The 21,109-nt window shown below is 41.8% G+C and overlaps 1 protein-coding gene across 2 annotated transcripts in view; it reads right to left on the bottom strand.

Annotated features, from left to right (window-relative positions):
• TGFBR3 (transforming growth factor beta receptor 3) overlaps positions 1 to 21,109 on the bottom strand; it is a 194,567-nt gene that overhangs the window by 114,613 nt on the left and 58,845 nt on the right. For both annotated transcript variants that reach the window (XM_065908873.1, XM_065908884.1), the window contains exon 3: positions 4,256 to 4,440. In XM_065908873.1, the coding sequence (XP_065764945.1) occupies positions 4,256 to 4,440 (185 nt within the window). The remainder of the gene's footprint in view (positions 1 to 4,255; positions 4,441 to 21,109) is intronic.

The following is a 21,109-nucleotide window of genomic DNA, read 5'->3' as shown; positions in this document are numbered from 1 at the left end:
AACACACATAATTGCCCCCAGAATCTGTTATACACATACATACTGCTAACTAAGGGCTTTTCATAATAAGCAAGCAGTTAGACAAACGGGAAATAGAAAAGAAGCACTGCCACAAAAAAAGCAGGTCACAATAAAAATTAGATGATAGGGAGCAAATTGTTGCCATTCCAGCAACTAATGAAAGCATATCACTGTCAACAAGCAGCCTCTTAGTAGTGCTACAACCCTTCTTGGGAATCAGGAAACACCCAGAGGGACCAAACTTAGGGGCAGGTGAATGGGGTCATCGGGAAAGAGTGGGGGCGGGGAGGCGTGCAGGGGGCAGGTTTTACTTTGAGGTTAAAGGGCACAGAAGGATGAAACCTATGATTTGTTGTTGTTTAGTTGCTAAGTCATGTCCAACTCTTTTGCAACCCCAGGGACAGCAGCCTACCACGCTCCTCTGTCCATGGGATTTGCCAGGCAAGAATACTGGAGGGGGTTGCCATCTCCTCCTCCAGCAAATCTTCCTGACCCAAGGATCCAACCCACATCTCCTGCACTGGCAGGCGGATTCTTCACCACTGAGACACCAGGGAAGCCCAAAACCTATGATATATTCCACTTATTCTAAAAGACAAAACTGATCTCTCAGAACTGCTTACCTTCTTCTGCCCACCTCTGCCACCAAGGAGTCTTTTCCCAATTTCCTGTTCACTTCCAGGACTGCTATTTCCAAAGTCGATGATTACAAATGAGAGGTGTAGTCTCAGATGAAAAATACAACTACAGGTCTGTGTTGTCCTGATGAGAATCCAGCAGGGAAGTCAATAGCAAAACCATGCTTCACCACAGACAGCTTTGTATTAATCACTGTAGCAAGCATGCTTCTGATACAAATTCTCTGCTGGCCTATAAAATTGTTTATCTAACTTAAGTATAGCTGTTTCCCCAAATCTTGTCAACCTGCTGTGGTTATTACTTTCAGGTGTAGGCTGTTTTATCCTCCACAGAGGAAAAGCAGAAGGCTCTCCTCAGTTGAGGAAACTTAAGGTGCCTGGGAGATAGGAATTTAGTAAAATGTTAGAGAACAGATGATTTATACTAGATCTTAATGCTTATTATCCTGCACCAATAACAAGCCAGGAGGAGGCGGGGTGGGATGGGGTTGATTTAGTAATTCCCTTGCATTTGAGGACAGCATGAAAAACAACTACCTCGGTCCTGGGAGTCAAAGTAATGATGGCTTGGAGCCAGTAGGGCATTCTTTTCTAATTTACAAGCAACAACATTTATCATTTCATCTTGAAAAATATTTGCCCTTAATATTTGGTAGAAACATGCACAAAGCTGTCTCTGATCCTCCTTCCCATTATTACCATCAGAATCAACTGGCTGTTATTTTTAGGACAGACCATATAAAATAGCATATGTATAAAAATCAAGTTATCTTTAAAAACATCAGAAAGAGTTGGAAGGGCTGAGGTTGGAGGAGGAAGCAATCTTGGTGTTAAAAAAAACAGATACAGTTAAGGTAACTTTTATTTAGGGCAATTAGAATACTGACAGGCTAAATTATTATTTTTTTAACAGCTTTACTGAAATAAAATCCACATGCCATAAAATTCACCCATTTAAAGTACAACTCCATGGCTTTTAGTATGTTCACATTTATCATTGGTGTTTACTAATATTCATATACAATTGTGGAGCCATCACTACAATTCAATTTCAGAACATTGTCTCCCCCTCAAAGAAATTCTGTACTCCTACTCAGTCAGTACCTGATTTCTCTCTTTTGCCCTTCAGCCCTAAACAACCACCAATTTACTTTCTATCTCTATAAATATGTCTACCATGGACATTTCATATGTATGGAATCAGACAGCATATGTCTTTTGTGTCTTTCACTTAGCATAATGTTTTTAAGGTTCATCCATGTCGTGGCATGTATCAGTATTTCATTCATTTTTATTGCTGAATAACATTCCATCATATGGATATATACATATCACATTTCATTTATCCATTCATCCATTGACAGGCATTCAGGGACGGGCATTCAGGCATGCAGATTGTTCCCATTTTTTGCCTATTATGAATAATATTGCTATGAACATTCATGGACAAGTTTTCACATGGACGTATGTTTTCTTTTCTCTAGTATATACACTTAGGAATGGAATTGCTGGATCTAAATGATCTTTAAAAGCTATTGGCATGGCTGCAGTAATGAATTTCCAGAGTCACACATGGAGAAGGTAAGAGATACTTATTTTTCCTCCCCCATCTTACCGTCCATAAACAAACTCTCCTTCGTTGCCTCTTTGTCAGGGCCTTACTGCTCTGGATTAACCTTGACAGTCACTCTGTAGACATAACATACTCCAGGTCTACCCTATGAGAGCAGTTCAGAGCCAGAGAGAATTTCCAAAGATCACATGTCCCAACATTTTGTCTTCTAACAAGATAGAACACAACCATCTAATTCCTTAAAGTCCCCCAAAGAAGGGAAGAATGCAATTTCCCTCAGCTGCTTAGTCTCAGTAATACCTTCAAATTACTAATCTTAAATCATACATACAGTAAACATTTTTTAACCAAGTTTTAGAGACTATCCCCACAGGCCCTCTTTCTTTACTTCCTCACTGAGCATATGATGTCCCTTGATGCCAGCTCACTTTACGTATCTTCAGGACAACCATGTCTATTTTTATCTAACACAGTAAATACAAGTGTGGAAGAGCTCTGCCGTCATTCCTTGAGGTATTTTTCTTTTGCTTCAATAGTCTTCTGTGAATCTATTTTCAGAATCAACAATAGTGCCGCACAATTTAACATGCAGAATTTCTGCTGTTGCTGCTTTTGTAACAGCTCGGACTTGTTTTTTCTTTCTTGGTTCTTCTGAGACAGCATATATAGCATGAGTAATTATTGCTGCTAAAGAACTGCTGGAGTCAGCAGTATCTCATATGAGCTGCACTTCCTCCTCCCCTTCGTCCCCTCCCACCACAAATTCTCCCCCACAAGTTAAAAATTAAAGACGCATTACTGGGATAAAGAAATCTGACCTGAAATATGTGCTGCAGCAACAATGGCAAGCAACCAGGAGTATTAACAATAATTTCCAGTGTAGCTGGGAAGGCTGGATGATTTGTCTTTGAAATGAGCCAACTCCACACACTTTCACAAGATTAAGATCAGTTTGCTTTCCCTTCTGGACACCTCACCTCCCCTATTCCTCCTCCCCCGCCCCCCCAGAATGAAGAGTGGTTGAGGCACATAAACAAATGGTTCTGGAAATTAACTTTCTTGATCAGAAACAAGCTCAAAGATAAATTCTGCTCTGCAGGAGTTTTTCTACACTTCACTGGGATTGGGGTTTATTGTGGTTTCTCTCTTCCCAGAGAAATAATACCCTAGTGATAACATTTCTGACACAAAAGCTTAAAAACAGAAACAATGACAGCTGCGTGTTATCCTCAAAGAAGTAGCATGACCATTATCCACAATGTGGGTCATTTCAAAGCCACAAGACAGAGGAGGCTATTTCACTCTTACGATAATGACCTTGGGCAAGTGAATTATCATTGCACCTGTCTATAACCTATAAATTGAGGGCAGTAATAGGACTTCTTGGAAGAAGTGTTTGAGTGGTTCAAACAGTGCTGAGGACAGAGGAAATACTGAGTCACTATGAGCTTGGGTCATCACCACCACCACCAAGACCATCTCCATCTTCGAGAAGCTGCCTGGATAACATAAGGAGCTACCCACTCCAGGGCTTTCATGTGAATATTAATACAAGGTACTGCCATCCTTATCCCAGAGGGCTTCCATTTCCCCTGACACATCCTGCAGGAGCAGTAGGCTCACAAGACAAAGCAAAGAAAGAAGAAAGACAGCACAGAAGGAGAGGAAAAAGACATTCTACAATAACAGAAAAATGGCAACATTATTTTTCACAACCATGTTTTAAAAGTAAAATTCTCAAAAACATTCTTTCCAATATGGGGGCGGGGGGTGGGCAGGAAAAGTGAAAAGCCGAGAAAGCTCTCTAGAGAGAAGTCCTAGAGTTGCCCAATTCAGAGAGCAATCCTTCTGAATTAATTGAAATCCTTCTCTCTCTCTCATGTACCTTGTGTCCTCCACCCCACTTATGTTCATACACAAGCATCCTCATTAAACCCAGAATGGAAGAAGAGGACGCCACATCCAGAGAAGTGTAAAGACAAATTCCAAGGGGCAGTGGGTAGCAAGCTGGCGCCGCACCCACCTCTCTCTGCGGCTGGCCGGGCCCCTGGTCGGCAGCACGGAGGTTGAGGACGTGCACCTCCTGGGGCAGCCCCACCGTGCCCCTGCTGGCACATCCCGACAAAGCCGTGAAGCTCTCCATCAAGGCCTGGACCGGGTGGGAGGCGTTGACGGGCGACAGCTCACACGGGGCACCGGGCTCGGGACCTGCAGAGGGAAGCACAAACACAGACCCTTCAGAGGCAGCAGTTAACTGTGGTACGATTAAATGAATTGTTCTGGAATCAGAGGCAGCAGTTAACTGTGGTACGATTAAATGAATTGTTCTGGATGTATGAGCCATGGGCAACCCACCAGAGGCACCTTTCCAGGTGAGTTGTTTCTAGAAGTGAAAAGCGAAACTGTTAGTCGCTAGTTGTGTCCAGCTCTTTTGTGACACCATGGGATCTGGTGCCCTCCAGGCTCCTCTGTCCATGGGATCTCCAGACAAGAATCCTGGAGTGGGTTGCCATTTCCTTCTCCAGGGGGGTCTTCCTGATAGAACCTGGGATAGAACCTGGGTCTCCTGCATTGTAGGCAGATTCTTTACCATCTGAGTCACCAGGGAAGCCCAAGTTGTTTCTAGAACTAAATGGCAAAAAAAGCTAGTCTACTCTTCTAAAACCCCAATCTTAAACTCCTTTTGGATGATTTTGACGTGTATTTGATTAAATTCCCTTTTAGACACACAAGTCACAAATGTTTTCTTCTGGATGGAGGAAACCTCCCATCTGACATCTGTGTTCAATTCTTCCTTCCCCTCTTAGAAGAAAACCAAAGATAAATGAATTATGTAAAGTCCAATATTTAATAGGTGTTTAATACATATTAAACACCTAAAATTGCACCCAAAAAAGTATAAAAGGCAGATTCTACCTTTTAAGTGCTTCCTCTTCTTAGAGAAAGCAAAACAAACTTAAGAACATACAAAACCAAGAAGGAACAAGCAGAGACAGTTGAGGCCAGAGTTATACAGCAAAGTTTGGGAGAGGTCAGAAAGACCCTCCCAAGAGAAGTGGGATACAAGCAGAGCCTCTGAAAGAAAAAGTAAAGGCCTGATCATACGTGGCTCCTGCTTCCTCATTCTCCCTTCCTCTAATCAATCAGAACTTAAATCTGAAATCCATCCATTCCTTCCTACCTCTACTTCCTGTAGCCTTCACTGTCTCTGTCCCTAGACAATTGTGGATATTCCTAGAAGGAGCCTCTGGTCTCAAGCTCTCCAAGCTGCCTTCCACACAAGCATGGTTCACCTAACCCAGCGTGGTCCTCATTGCATTGCACTGTGTGTGCAGTCAATTGTGTTCGACTCTCTGTGACCACATGGACTGTAGCCCACCAGGCTCCTCTGTCCACGGAATTTTCCAGGCAAGAATACTGGAATGGGTTGCCATTTCCTTCTCCAGGGGATCTTCCTGACCCAGTGACTGAACTTGCATCTCTTATGTTTCCTGCATTGGCAGGCAGTCCTCAACCAAATGGTCATTCCAAATGCAAAGACCCGCCCCTCTCATCCCTGTAGGCATGTCCCATCCCTTAGAGAACTGCTGGCCTATGAATAAAGCCTGTGTTCCTTAAACTGGCATGCAAGGCCTTTCTGGATCTAACCCCTTCCTATTTCTCCAGCCTTACCCCTCCCCCATCCAAGAACCCCAAATGGCTTAAAGGTCTCCAAACAGAATGTTTCTCCAAACAGAATGTTTCTCAACTTCTCAAGTCTTCATTCAAGCTTGTTTCCTTTTCCCAAATTCCTCTTCCATGCTATCTCCATCCCTATAAGAAACACCCCAAACTGAGGAAGATCCTCAGACACTTCCTCTTTCCTCTCATAAATTTTCTGCCCATTTCTGCTGTTTCTTTTCTATGCTGTAACCACCAGTGTATAAGTCTGTCTTTGCCAGTCCAGTGGGACCTCCCTGACAGCTGTGGATTATCATCCTTGCATCCTCATTACCCATCACAGTGCCTCACATGTATAAGATGCAAAAAAATATTTCTTAGATAAATCATTAAGCTTAAAGGAAAAAAACTGTCCCCTCCCTGATCAGTGATTAGGGCACCTTTCTGTATGGAGCTAACATGGGAAACAGACTGCTACACTGATGGGACACGCATTAACTGAATGAATAGGGAGGGACATCCAGAAATAAGGGAGTCAGTAACACTTTAACCTCACATACCTCCGTAAGGTTGGTGTTGTCCTCAATGAGCTGAGGAGACTGGGACTTGAACATATAGCATTCTAAATCACCACCTTTCAAATGGAACCAGATAAAAGACCTGCATGCACTTCATGAGTTCTTCCCGACTTCCATACAATAAAAATACTTTCCAGGATTACAGCCCCAGTCTAAAAGGCAAAACCAGGCAATCCTTCATCCCTCCTGCTATACTATAAGCAGACACCCTGCCTGCTGTGCCAAGTCTATTTCAGAACTCACAGAAATTATCTAGGTGGATAACAGTTATCTGGTCTGAAGTGAAGTATGTACCTTCTCAAATAATCACTGCCACCCTCTGTATTGCTCTCCTGAACCCAGCCGTTTTCTGAGAAAGAGAGGTGGTGAAGGAAGACGTCAGAGCAGCAAAGTCAGGAGGTATTGGACGTGCGACTCCCTGAAGTCCCTGAGCAAGGCAAAGGGTGTGAGCGGGTGCCCCCACCCCTCCTCCAGCCCTTACCAGCCACAATGGGATATCAGGTGCCTTTCACACCCCAGAGCTCCAGAAAGTCTCCTACTCCCACTTAACCCTGAGGACTCGCAGCAGTTATTGCTACCCATACCTGCTACCCTTCTGAATTGGTTTCACGGCCTCCTGCCATGAATGTCCCGTTATGACAAATGAAGTACAAATGAAAATACTTCTCGGTTCCATTTTTGTATGTATGTGTAAAGCTCTGACTGAGCTGCAATTCCACCCAGAACACAACCGCAAAAGGCTTGCAGTCTGCTTGATTCGCCCTTCTCCTTACCACCCTCCTCCTCACACACCACCGTCACCCATTAAGATCTTCCTTCAGTCACCACACTGCTCATCTCCACAAAAAACTCACTGGCAACAAATGAAAGGATAAGGCCTTGCCCAGAGAGGAAGGGAATCAGAAGAGGAATGCCCCCAGCACCAGGCTTCCCCGGTGGCTCAGATGGTAAAGAATCTGCCTGAAATGGGGGAGACCCAGGTTTGAACCCTGGGTTGGGAAGATCCCCTGGAGAAGGGAGTAGCTACCCACTCCAGTATTCTTGCCTGGAGAATCCCATAGACCAGAGGAGCCTAGCAGGCTACAGTTCACGGGGTCAGCAGAGAGTCAGACACGACTGAACGACTAACTTTCTGTACTGAAGATGAGTATGCTTCACCTTAAGAGAGTCTGTTCCCTGTCCTAGCAGAGTCCAAAACAAGGCACGCCCCCACGATAGAGGCTGCAGCTGCAGTCATGAGTTATACCAGTCAGTCCAAGGTCAAAGAAGAGAGAAAGCAAGGCACAGGGCACACACTCTGACCAACTGAAGGGACAGCTGCCCTCTACAGAGACCCACTGCGGCCAACATTTAAACGCACTCAGCATACAGCATCCCTGGCCATCAGACACGCTAAAGCTGTGTTGGTTACTGAAGTGCTGTAATGAATTTTTTCCCTCCAAGTTTAAAAAGGGAAAATAGCTACAACATATGATTAATATATTTTTCATTGGAAAAGACTCTAATACTGGGAAAGATTGAGTGCAAGAGAAGGGGGCAGCAGAGGATGAGACGGTTGGATGGTATCACCAACTCAATGGACATGAGTTTGAGCAAACTCCAGGAGACTGAAGGACAGGGAAGCCTGGCGTGCTACGGTCCATGGGATTGCAAAGAGTTGGCACAACTTAGCAACTGAACAACAATGATTAATATGGATATATTAATCTATATCGGAGAAGGCAATGGCACCCCACTCCAGTACTCTTGCCTGGAGAATCCCATGGACGGAGGAGCCCGGTAGGCTGCAGTCCATGGGGTCGCAAAGAGTCGGACATGACTGAGCAGCTTCACTTTCACTTTTCACTTTAACGCATTGGAGAAGGAAATGGCAACCCACTCCAGTGTTCTTGCCTAGAGAATCCCAGGGATGGGGGAGCCTGGTGGGCTGCCGTCTATGGGGTCACACAGAGTTGGACACGACTGAAGTGACTTAGCAGCAACAGCAGCATTAATCCATATATGTGGATATATTAATCCTTCCTTCCTTAATGAAGGAAGTGAGGGATGGAGGGAGACAGAGACTGTGAAAGAGAGAGATAAAAGAAAAGAAAAATCAGAAACTAACTATCCCATCTTCCAAGGGTATGTAAGAAATGGTGTCTTCAACAGTTCAACACACAATGTCAGTCTGGTCTAGTTAGTAAGTAAGTAATAAGTAAATAAATAAGTAGCTCCCGGTAATTGCTCACTATAGGCTGGACAGTGCTAGGTGCTGTATATCATTCCAATACCACCATAAGCAAGTGGTATTATCACCATTTTAAAGAACAGGAATGTAAGTTCAATGAACTTAAGTAACTCTCCTAAGGCTGCCCCAGTCACTCAAGGCCTCAAATTCACACCTGCCTCCCAAGTTACTATCTCTGTAAAGTGAAAGTTTCCATTAAAACACATTGGGCTCACATGGGCTCATCGGTGAATTCTACCAAACATTTAAGAAATTACACCAATTCTCTACAATCTGTTTTAGAAGACAGCAGCAGAGGGAATACTTTCTAACTCATTACCCTAACACCAAAGCCAGACAAAGACCTTGCAAGAAAACTACAGACCTGTATCTCTCATGAACACAAGATGCAAAAATTCTCAACAAAATACTGGCAAGTCAAATCCAGCAATGGATACAAGGGATTACACACCACAATCAAGTGGCATTTATCCCAAGTATGCAACATTTGAAAATCAATTAGTATATCCATCTCACCAACTAGCTAAAAAAGAAAAATGAGGAGAAAAATCACATATCAATAAAGGCAGGAAAAGCATTCTACAAAATCTAACAGTCACTCATGATTAGGACTCCCAGCAAAGTACGAATAGATGGGAACTCCCTTAACTGAATAAAGAACCTATATCAAAAGATCTCATAGTTAATACTGTACTTAATGGTGGGAAACCAAAAGCCTTCTTACTAAGATCAACAAGACAAGAACATCCCCTCTCACCACTTGTTTTCAACATTATACTGGAAGTGCTAGCTAATGCTAATGTACGGTCATGTGATGAAATTCTGGCTAGATATAGCCTGAGGTGATATATACAATTTCTCAGAAGTTTCTTAAGAAAGGAAGGAGTTGTGTTCTTCTGCCCTCTCCTCCTTCCTGCTAGCTGGAATACAGACTGTGATGGACAGAGCTAAAACATTCATCTTGGGCCATAAGATGGTAGCAACATGGTGAGTCTAACAAAGCATTAAGACAGATGTTGCCTGGGTCACTGATGAACATGGTGCTGTTGCTTCAGCTCTGGACTGTTTTTTTTTTTTTATATGAAATACATGTAGCTTTTCTCTATTTCAAACCAACATTATTTTGAGTCTTCTGCCATTTATAGCTCGACCTACCTTAATTAATATACTGGCTTTATTTTATTTCATCAAAAATACCAACCTTCTTCCCACCAGAGCCTGCATGTACAAGGTTTCTTTCAGCAACACTTTCCCACCATTCCTATCACTTACCCCTGCCTTGGTGTGATGAACCCCTACTCATTCTTCAGATCTCTCAAGGAATCTTCTCTTAGCTCTTTTACATTAGATATACATTTTTTGGTACTCTCATGGTACTATTTCTCTTCACTGCATTTCATGTGGTTCAGTTCAGTTCAGTTCAGTCACTCAGTCATGTCAAACTCTTTGCGACCTGCAGCACACCAGGCTTCCCTCTCCATCACCAAATCCCAGAGCTTGCTCAAACTCATGTCCATCAAGTCAGTGATACCATCTGACCATCTCATCCTCTGTCATGCCCTTCTCCTCCCGCCTTCAATCTTTCCCAGCATCAGGATCTTTCAAAATGAGTCAGTCCTTCGCATCAGGTGGCCAAAGTATTGGAGTTTCAGCTTCAGCATCAGTCCTTCCAATGAATATTCAGGATAGATTTCCTTTAGCATGGACTGGTTGGATCTCCTTGCAGTCCAAAGGACTCTCAAGAGTCTCTTCCAACACCACAGTTCAAAGGCATCAATTCTTCAGTGCTCAACTTTTTTTATAGTCCAACTCTCACATCCATACATGACTACTGAAAAAACCAAAGCTTTGACTAGATGAACCTTTGTCAGCAAAGTAATGTCTCTGCTTCTTAATATGCTGTCTAGGTTAGTCATAGCTTTTCTTCCAAGAAGCAAGCAACATTTTTTTGTGCAATTATCTGTTCAACATCTGCATACATTCTAGGACTACAAATACCACTAAAATGTGGAATCCAATCATTCCGTTTCTGCTGTATCCCTTATACCAGCATAATGTCCATCACATGGTATGAATTCAAATATTAATGAGGAAGGGGGTAGGAGAGGAGAAGGGAAGGAACAATGAGGTGATCAATGCACAAAGGATCATATCAAATAGGAGACTCTATCTTAGAGTCTTTCTTTGACTCTTTACCTAGTAGCCACAGCTTCAGTCTTTTTTTTTTTTTTAATTTTTGTTTTGTATTGGGGTATAGCTGATTAACAATGTTGTGATAGTTTCAGGTAAACAGTGAAGGGACTCAGCCACACATATACATGTATCCATTCTTCCCCAACTCCCCTCCCATCCAGGCTGCCATATAACATTGAGCAGAGTTCCACGTGCTGCCCAGGAGGTCCTTGTTGGTTATCCATTTTAAATACAGCAGTGCAGATGGACATGTCCATCCCAAACCCTCTAATCATCCCTTCCCCCCCACAAAGCTTCAATCTTATGCTAAAGGGGAAAAAAAAAATTGAGCAGGACATTTTTGGTTGCGAAGAATCAAGTCCCCATCAGGGCTTCCCCACCTTCAAATGTCACAGAAGGCAGGAAACGCAAACCTGTTTTTGTCCTCTCTTCCCCAACATGCTCTGGCAAGACCCTTCTCTCCAAGGAGGCATAACAATCCCCCCTTCCCATCAGTAAGGCACACCCCAGCCTCATCCTGCCACCTCCTGCGTCAGCCTCCAGGCCTTCCTGCCCCTCTCCGGCAGCCACAGCCTGCCTCCTGCAACTGGTTTTCCATCCTTCCCCACCAGGCTGCCCACAAGATGCCAGGCTCATCTCCAGTTAGAAAAGTTTCCACCTGGGAAGCACTAATCCCCTCCCCAGACTCTACCACAGGAGCCTGGAGTAGGAAGGTGGCCATGATTCTCACATGACCACCACGGGGCCCAAGCACCTCAGTCACAAAGGCTCGGAAACCAGGAGAACGCTCCGAAACCCTGTCTGACTCACAGGCTCACTTTTGTGGTGACCCGTGAGCTCTGCTACTGTCGGCTTTCAGGGACCGCCTCAGAGGGCTGGCAGTTTCTCTTGCGGCCACTGCTGGAAACCCACAGCCCTTCCCTCCCTGAGCCATCTCTTCCCCAAAGCCCAAGTGAGCAAGTGAGCACATGCCCTAGCGGAGCTGCTGAGCGGCTCACCAAAAGCTGCCTTACTGCAGTGAGATCCAGCAGGGCCCAGATCACAGCGGAAAGAAAGGCTGTTCATAACAATCCTGTTAACCGTGCACTGTACTTTATAGTTAAAAGGCATTTTATGGAAATTCTATCAAGTGGGTAGAACAGATATCATTCCCACTCTAAGTATATTGCTGTAAGCCACAGCACTGGGTGCAGATTTCAGTGAACTGCTTCCTGACAGTAACACGCCCCCAGAGATGCTTCTGCCTGTTGCCTCCCAATCTGGGTATTTCTGTTTCTTCCGGACCTCTAGTGCATGGCCCGTCCAGAAGTCTTTGGGGATAAGTCCCAAAAGAATCTAATTAAGCCAGACTCTGTTTTTTCTCCTCAGTACACCCTCCTGGGCAACCAGGACAGACACACAGTCCCTATTCACCCACAAAATGCTACTTGTACTGAGTAAAAACATTTACCGACCCGAAGGCAACACAGATTCACATAAACCCTGTGGTAAGAAACTCCCCAGGTGGCCCTGACCAAGCGGCCTCCTTCAGCAGGCGGGGCCCTCTGTGCAGCAGCTGGGCCACCTGGAGCAGTGCTGTGAAGCATATGGTGAGACCCCTCAGCCTCCAGCTCCTGAGATAAGCCAGGGTTTAATTCTTCATGTGTAGAATTATTATGCACCTTCTCTGAGCTGCATGCTACATACATATAGTTTCTAATCCTCATAGCACAACTGCAAAGATTCTGCTAAAATCCCCACTTCAGAGTGGTGGAAACTGGAACTCAGAGAGGTTAAGCGACTTGCCAAAGGTCACACACCACCAGTAAGCAGTAGGGTAGGATTCAAACCCAGTACTCTCAGACTCCAGATCCAAGTTCTTCCCATGACAAGCCACTGCCTGCATCCTCCAGTCCTTCACCTCTGGACGTGATGAACAGGCCAACGCCATGGCCAAACATAAACATAATTCATGTCTGATAAAATAAAATGCAATAAAAGAATTACTTGGATCACACTTGCAACCTTTCGGTTGACTTAAAAGGCCATATATTTAATGAGAAAGCATAAGCTCATTTCTCATTTTACCAAACGTCTTCCTCTTTCTCACTAATGCCTGCTTATCTGCACACATGGGAAATGTTCCTAGGTCTGGCTATAACATGAATGTCTAAATTCCCAGTTCCACTTAAAGAAAAAAATGCAAACGGACTCACCCTTTCATTATATCCTTAGCTACAACACAGCATTCCAATCTCAGTTACAGAACCCCCACATCCCCACTGGCTGCAGGCCAGCCCTCAGATTTGACAAAACGCAGACAAAGCATTTGGGAACAGACCCATTTGCTGCACACACTTTAAATTTAATCTGTCCCCAAAGAAATTAATATCACACCTCATGCAACACAGAGTAAAATATTGGGGGTTGGGGAGGGGGAGAGTGATTGTTTGGGGGAAGGGACGGTAAGTAATTTTCACATTTAATAAATGTGATCCTTAAGCATTCTAAATACCAATACATACCAAGTTGACACAAACATCTGGTACCTATTCCACATAATTTCCAACACACTGATTCCCCATATCACCCAGAGTACTAATGAGGAGCGTGTGTTCAGCTATAATAAAAGTGGTAAAGATGCAGAGGGAATCAGCGGGTAACATTATAGCCTGGGACCAAGACACTGCAGTGGAGAGATTTTATTCCAACACCACCATTGGCTAATAAAGGTTTCTGTTATGGTCCCACAGGGAATTCCGCAATGCCGTCAGCTGCGAAGAGGGACAAACTCCCACAGATTGTGGGACTGGGCACTGCAGGATCTATTCTGCCCCTGAGCTAAAAATCCCTTCTACCCCCACAGGATGCAAGAATCTGTAAGAAAGGGCACCCAAGGTGATTTCAGTCAAAGGCACAGTCTGGCTAGAATGGAACTTTATGAGAGGGTACGTGACAAGCATCAGGATATGATGCAAAAACAAAGTTCCAAGAAAAAACACCTGGAAGGCTCCAAGCTCGGGCAGTGTATACAACATATGTTCGTGTTTATACCTTCTCAAATTACAACTCTTTGGAGCTACAGCCCCTTGGGGATGGAGCTGTGGAATGCACCACCATTAAAATTCAAAGAGGGACCTTTCTACCACAGCCCCCACCTGGGTTTTTTCAACAGTAAAACTTGGCTTACAGCTGAAGCTTATCCTTGATAGGAAAAAGGTAGGCAGAAGAGCATATAATTTTCTAAATCCTGTACTATGGATTTCTCAGGAAAAAACAGCCAGTTTTTTTGGCCTTTTTTTTTTAAGAGAACAACTCCTCAGGCATATCTTATCATAGTTTCATTCATTCTCCAAGTGAATATCTAAATCCAAACCTTTCTCTTGACAAACCGACACTCTTCCAAGAAGTCAACCCGCCAACTTCTTGGGCCAAAAGCCAGTGCATAGTTAGTTGCACATTGTTGTGTTGAAATCATGGTGCATCCATGTTGAAGAATTTCCTGTGTTCAAGCTGTGTTTTTAAATGTTCAAAAGGAAACAATGGGCAGAGCTTCTTTAAGAATCTAAATTCTCAAAGTGTTGGCAAGTGCCAAGCCACCTACTCTTCCATCTAAGCAAAACACCACTATACAAGCTAGAAGTATCGGGGGATTTACCCAGCTCTGGGGGGTTGTTTCATTTTGTGTTTTGTTGTTTTTTTTTTAAATAACCTGAAGAGAAAAGGTAGCAGAAGAAGCACGTCCCAGAAGTCACCACTGGCCACTGCAAAGAGCCTTGCATTAGAGACCTAGTGGTACACTAGACCAGGAGCTCCGAGAGCTGCATTCTAAATCCAGGTCTGCCACTTAGAGCTGTTTGGCCTTGTCTTTAAGTTTCCCATCATCTCCCTTTCTTTTACTATATGACAGGCTCAATTCATAGATCAAATGAGACCCTATACATGCAGATACTTTACAAATTTCAATTACTGTTAGAAACATAAAGTCCTCTAGGGAGAGGAGAAATAAATGAATGAAAACATTTTCTCCAACTGAAAAAAAAATGTTTTCTCTATGAACTTTTAGAATGATATTAATAAAATATCCAAGATAAGATGTTCTTATACTATTCCCTAGCCATTACTCCCCAAAAATTATTTCTAAGAACTGCACTCAGAAGATTTAAAATAAAACTATATTCAGAATTAGAGTAAAAATTCCAGTTCTCTGAGCATAATCTGGAAGTACAACTCCCAAAGGTGAGAACAGGTCATGTTTCTGCCTCCAGGGATTCCCACAGTCCAGAAAGAGAATAATCAGGCACCATCTTGGCCAACTTTCTTACTGTTTACTTTCCATCGATAAGATGGTACACTTGTTCCTGTTTTTCTGACAAGATCTAAAGGAACCTGGGAATGAAGGGAACATTGGCTACAGAATTCATTTATGAGGAGATTAGAATTTATGGAATGTTATCGCCTAAATGATTCAGCACAGGGACCAAGAACAAATTGGAAGATTTGGAGGATGGAAGAAAATGGAATCTGTTTCCTCCTACTGTGTTTTTGAGATACACAAAATAATTTTTTAAGTATACTTCCTTATTAAAAGGAAAATAATTGATCTGGAATCAAAATATTAAATTCAATTTAGGCATGCAACCAATAAAAATTACAATTTAATTCCTACTAAGGCAATATTTTACAGTAAAGTGAAATTTGCAGGGCTGGAAAGTCACTCCTCATTAACCCTGAGGGATAACATCACCAAATTTGTCTCTCAGATTTCGACTTCCACTTAAGATAATCACTAAACTAATTTCTTTTTTTAATCTCTAGCAAATTGGTGTCTGATGAGAAAGGAAAAAAATGGGAGAAATAGAAGTAAAGACATGCACACGAACACAGAATTATAACCTGCTGCAACAGAATTATAACATGCTTCTCAGGGACGGCTGAGCCCTCCGTTAGGGCTGGGGTGCAGGGTCTGGGTTAGTGGCAAGACAAGAAGCTGTAAGTGGGGGGATGGTAGAAAGGACGGAAGGGGGAAACCACAACTGCTGGGGAGGTGAATCACAGGCTATAACCGCTGGTCTTGATTATAAATAGAAGGCAAGAGACTAAAAAAGGAAAATCTACCAACTATTGGTTTGGCCATGAAAAATATTACTAATTACAGCCACGTGTACAAACTGGGCCATGAACTAAAATACATTGATTTTAAGCATTTTATATATAGACAGGGCACTCAACAATTGGTAGTTAAAGGAATGCAGGAAATGCTGCATCAATGATATATCAAATCCAATTATAATACTAAATCATAGTTCTTCCTCTTCAAACAAGGTAGCTCGCTGCTGCTCAGCTGCTTCTGTTAAGAAACAGCTGATAGCTTGGAAAGAAATCTATAAAAAATAATGTGCTCTTTCTCCTTTCACAGTGAAGCTAAAAGCCTCAGGAGTATAGATGGAGCTGGAATTTCCAGGGTTCAGTCAAACAAAGCAATTGACAGGACTTCTCAGTGTAGACGGAGGGACAACAGACCTTCGAAAGACAGATGGATATTTGTGCTAAGCAGCCCTGGACTGGAACCACATTTTCATATCTTATTAAATTCGGAGACTCCATAAGCCTCTTATTACATTTTTTTTCCTTATGGCTAGTAACAGCTTTTAGTTATGAACCTATTGTTTCATTTATCCTAGCTTGTGTCTGGGTGTCTTCTACTTAGCTGGAAACACCATGAAGGCAGGGACCATGCTTCTTTTGCGTACCTTCTATCTACCCAAGTGCTTGGCACAGCGCTTAGCATGAGGCAGGTGTTCACAAACACTTCTGGGGTAATGAATTCTTCAGTCAAACAACCAGTTCTTAGGATTCACTCATTTTTATTATCATTTAACTGTAATTATTATTACCAACTCTCCAACGATAGAATATGTCCTAAAAAGGTACTTTTTAACCTGTCTCAACCTCCCTTCGCATTAGGAATCATAGAGCTAAAGGAACTGTGGGGCTATGTAGTTCAATCACCTCACTATCACCCACAGTGGTTGGTAAAAAAACCTTCGCCTCTTCTTCCTGAATTTCAGACAAGTTTTTCCTAGCTTCTGGTCCCAAATTATGCAAAATTAAGGTACCAAGATAGGTCTGACACAGAATCCCCCATTTTAATAAGTTCCATTCCTAGAAAATTCCTGATCCAACCAAAATGCCATGCAAAATAGTCCTCTATTATTCAATATACTCAACCACTTCTAGAAAGGAAACTGAGGGGCTTGTAATTAAAAAAAAAAATGGAAACATACCAAAAAACAGGCCCAGAAAACTTAAACTGCCAATCAATTTAAAATGGCTATTTAAAAAAAAAAAAGAAGAAAACTTTATTGAAGAACTTCGGAAACAACTTTATTTGCACACCAAACCTAATTCTGAGCTTCCCACCAGTCAAGGTTAAAAAAAAGAAAATGTGACATTTACAAGATCTCAAAAAAGGAAACAAATCAGTTCTTTGGATAAGAAAATATTCTTCCTAAGTCTGAATTTAAGAGGCTTATAAAGCAAAGATCAGTGATTGCACGAGTTACTTCACAAACAGCATTGGCACATAATTTTTCTTATATAGAAAGTAGTGAAAGTCACTCAGTCATGTCCGACTCTTTGCAACCCTCTGGACTATACAGTCCATAGAACTCTCCAGGCCAGAATACTAGAGGGGGTAGTTTTTCCCTTCTCCACAGGGGATCTTCCCAACCCAGGGATCGAACCCAGGTCTCCCACATTGTAGGCGGATTCTTTACCAGCTGAGCCACACAAGAAACCCTTTCTCATATAGCTTCATTATAAATAGAGGAAATACACTCTATAGTGAATTTCATTCAGGGATCTGGGAATTCTTAGCGCACACAAAAACTCCTTTTCTGGAATTGGGAATTTGCTTGGTTCTTTTACTTTTAAATCAATAATAATTCACATTAATGTAGGTATGAAGGCAAAAACAAGTGGCATTGGTTTGCTAAAGGTATTCAGGGAATTTTGTGATCTCAGTTTTTAAGACCATGTGTTTCTGCATTAGTTGTTCAGTCGTGTTCAACTCTTTGCAACCCCATGGACTGAAGCCCTCTTCTGTCTATGGGATACTCCAGGCAAGAATACTGGAGTGGGTTTCCATTTCCTTCTCCAGGGGATCTTCCTGACCCAGGGATCAAACCCAGATCTCCCACATTGGAGGGCAGATTCGTTACCGTCTGACCCACCAGGGAAGCCCCTACCATGCCATGCAATAAATCAGAAGCTTTGGGTTTTCCCATGATAAGCAACTTCTATAAAGATAAAATCTAAACAGAGGTATCAATTTAATAAAAGACTAAAAGAGAGGGATTTGATTCAACCATAGTGCATTTAACCTAAAGATAGGTATAAAATAATGTTCTGTTGTTTAATAAACTCTCCACACCCTCCCCCAATTTTAAAACTAGGATAAATGAGATACCTGTTCAGAAAAACATCTACTGAGCATGCTCAAGACAAAACTTCACACACAGCAAAGTACTGTGAAACATACAGCTGTATCTGACAAAGCAACCTTTCAAAACAGATGTGTCAGATGATGTTTCAAAGCTCAGCTTCTATTTTTTTTTTTTTTAGTTTGTCACATTCAATCAAAGCAATTTTTGTTTTCCTGAAATCTGTGTGTTATTTTGGGGAAAACTTTTCTTCGGTGTTTTTCCACTCTGGATCAACTTGCTCCCCTCTTCCTCTCAAGTGGACCTAAGGAAACTGCTCTACCAGAAGGAATTCACCTTTTCTCACGTGGAGACAAGTTCTAATACTTTCAAATGGTCAATCTGAAAATAAAATCCTTTGCATGCCAATTCCTAAGACAAAAACAGCTTTGTTTCAAAATCTGCACAGAAAAGTGTACCAAAACTACACTAATCCATTATTTACAGTAGTAATTAATTCCTTCTCTCAGTATTTTATATCATTCCCCCTCCCTTCTTCCCACCTATTGCATCTGGCCCAAAGAACGACCGCACCACCACACCATCAATGCCTCATTTATTCAGCACTGACTAGCAATGAGATAGCCCACATAAGCAAATCTTCCAAATTACTAGGCTTTACTCCTTTCAAGAAAGAAAGTAACTTTAGTCATTAAGATAAATCTACCTAAAACATACTGCATACATAATTATTTCCTGGCCATCTTATACATCCTAAATATCACTAATTCTTTTTTAATTTCTTGAGGACACAGGGTCATCAGTACAAATACTAATGACAATTTATTAAACTTGGTATGGTGTTTTAGTTTTTATCTCTACACCAAATGGTCCCATATTTCTCTGTTTTATAATTCTGCTTATACTTTTTTACACTTCTGTTTCTCCCAGCTCTAGTTGAAAGCTTGTGTCTTTGCCTCAAGCCCATGACTACCATCTTTTACACTTAATTCTAAGTCAGCAAGCTCTGGATGAAGGCCATCCCACTTCCAGAGTAACTTCCATGACTTTTGACAGCTATTTTCCTGATAACTCACGAAACATACTGGCTTTCTTCATGTGCTCCAGATACACATGCCTGCTATAAAACTGACATTGTATAATAATATGAATGTATAACAATATTAACAATATTATAGATAGTGACCACACAGATCTAATTTGAATGGCAAGCTTCATAAAAAATGAAGCTTATGCAGTAAGGGTGAATCATTGGGAATTTAGCTCTCACAAAAACTGTGCTAAAAGTCCTACTCTCCCATTGCTCCAGGGATTCAAATTTTATCTTCAAGAAGAATTTTATATTCAAGAAGAGGAAAAAGCAAATATATGGTTAGGTCTCATGTGTATTACATACAGGTCTCATGATAGCTCCTCTTCTGTTCGGTTTTCACGATGAAGATATAAAACCTACATGTCCCCAATTAATCACAATTTTAGCATCATTTACACATATGTCACTGTCATTCCTCAATGGAACATGTCATCACCATTCGTTGAGGCACCATTAGGGAGATCAGACACTCCTACCAGCGATCCCTATTCCCAGCCAGTACAAATGATCCACGGTATAAATACAGTGCAGGGCAGGCTATGTGCTAGACAGTGCCATTTCACAAAGAAAACACAACAAAGCCACTCAAATAGCCTCTCTACAGTACATGGTATCATCCTGCAGCTTTCTCAAATCATGACATGACTCTTCCGTACCTTCCCATGTTAGTTTGAGTTACAGGTCAGGCTGAATTCCTTTCAAGACATGCTTACATAAGGAAAGGCATATACTGACGGCTACTGCAGTTTCAGACTCAGGGAGGCTCACTTTTTAAAGCTTTTTCTGAAATGAAATAGAGTTTCTTTGCTCCTAGAGATAATTCATAATTTATCCTCAATTTCAACCTTTTTTACTGTAAAAAGTATAGGAAGTTCCGTGGAAACAATGAATGGAAGTGACCTTTTCATCAAATAAGAACAGGAAACTTTTAGTAGTTTATGGTAAAACCACATATTTGAGCCAAAGTGAAAAATTAAACTAAGCTCTTTTAGCATAACTTTTTATCCTCTCCCATCCAAAACATACACAAACATATAAAACTGACACCCATGGCACCAATCTCAACACCAAAATTAGTATTTATAGACTTCAAAAACATATTTCCCCCAAATTACTTAATGAGCCTCTTCAAACAGGCCGACACCAACTTCTTCTATTATTGGGTGGCCAAAATGAGTCATAATAAAACTTTGGAATATTAAAGACAATAAGTGAGGAAATTCCAGAAAATATAAAAACTATTTCAGGGAGCCAAACCAGAACTATATTTATTTTTCCATCCTAATGCATAGGAATGAATAAACCAGCAAATAAAACAGACACAAAAGTAAATCTATATCTGGCTGCCGTTCTATAACATAACATCTTCCAAATTTACACCCTCCTCCATACTAGAGAAATGATTTGCTTAAACAAAATTAACTCCCGGCACCACCCCACAAACTCTAAAAATCTCTGACACGCTGAGACAATTTTTAAAACAGGTATTTTTTCTTTTTTTTCAGTCTTTTTAAAATTGAAGTATAGTTGAGTTAGTGTTGTGTTAGTTTCAGGTGTACCACAAAGTGATTCAGTTATATAAATATTCACTCTTTTTCAGATTCTTTTCCTATATAGGTTATTACAAAATACTGAGTTTAGTTCCCTGTGCTATACAATAGGTCCTTGTTGTTTATCTATTTAATATACAGTAGTATGT

The sequence above is a fragment of the Muntiacus reevesi genome, chromosome 1 (genome assembly GCF_963930625.1).
Source record: "Muntiacus reevesi chromosome 1, mMunRee1.1, whole genome shotgun sequence".
Taxonomy (NCBI): Eukaryota; Metazoa; Chordata; class Mammalia; order Artiodactyla; family Cervidae; genus Muntiacus; species Muntiacus reevesi.
This window is presented reverse-complemented; position numbering and strand designations above follow the sequence as displayed.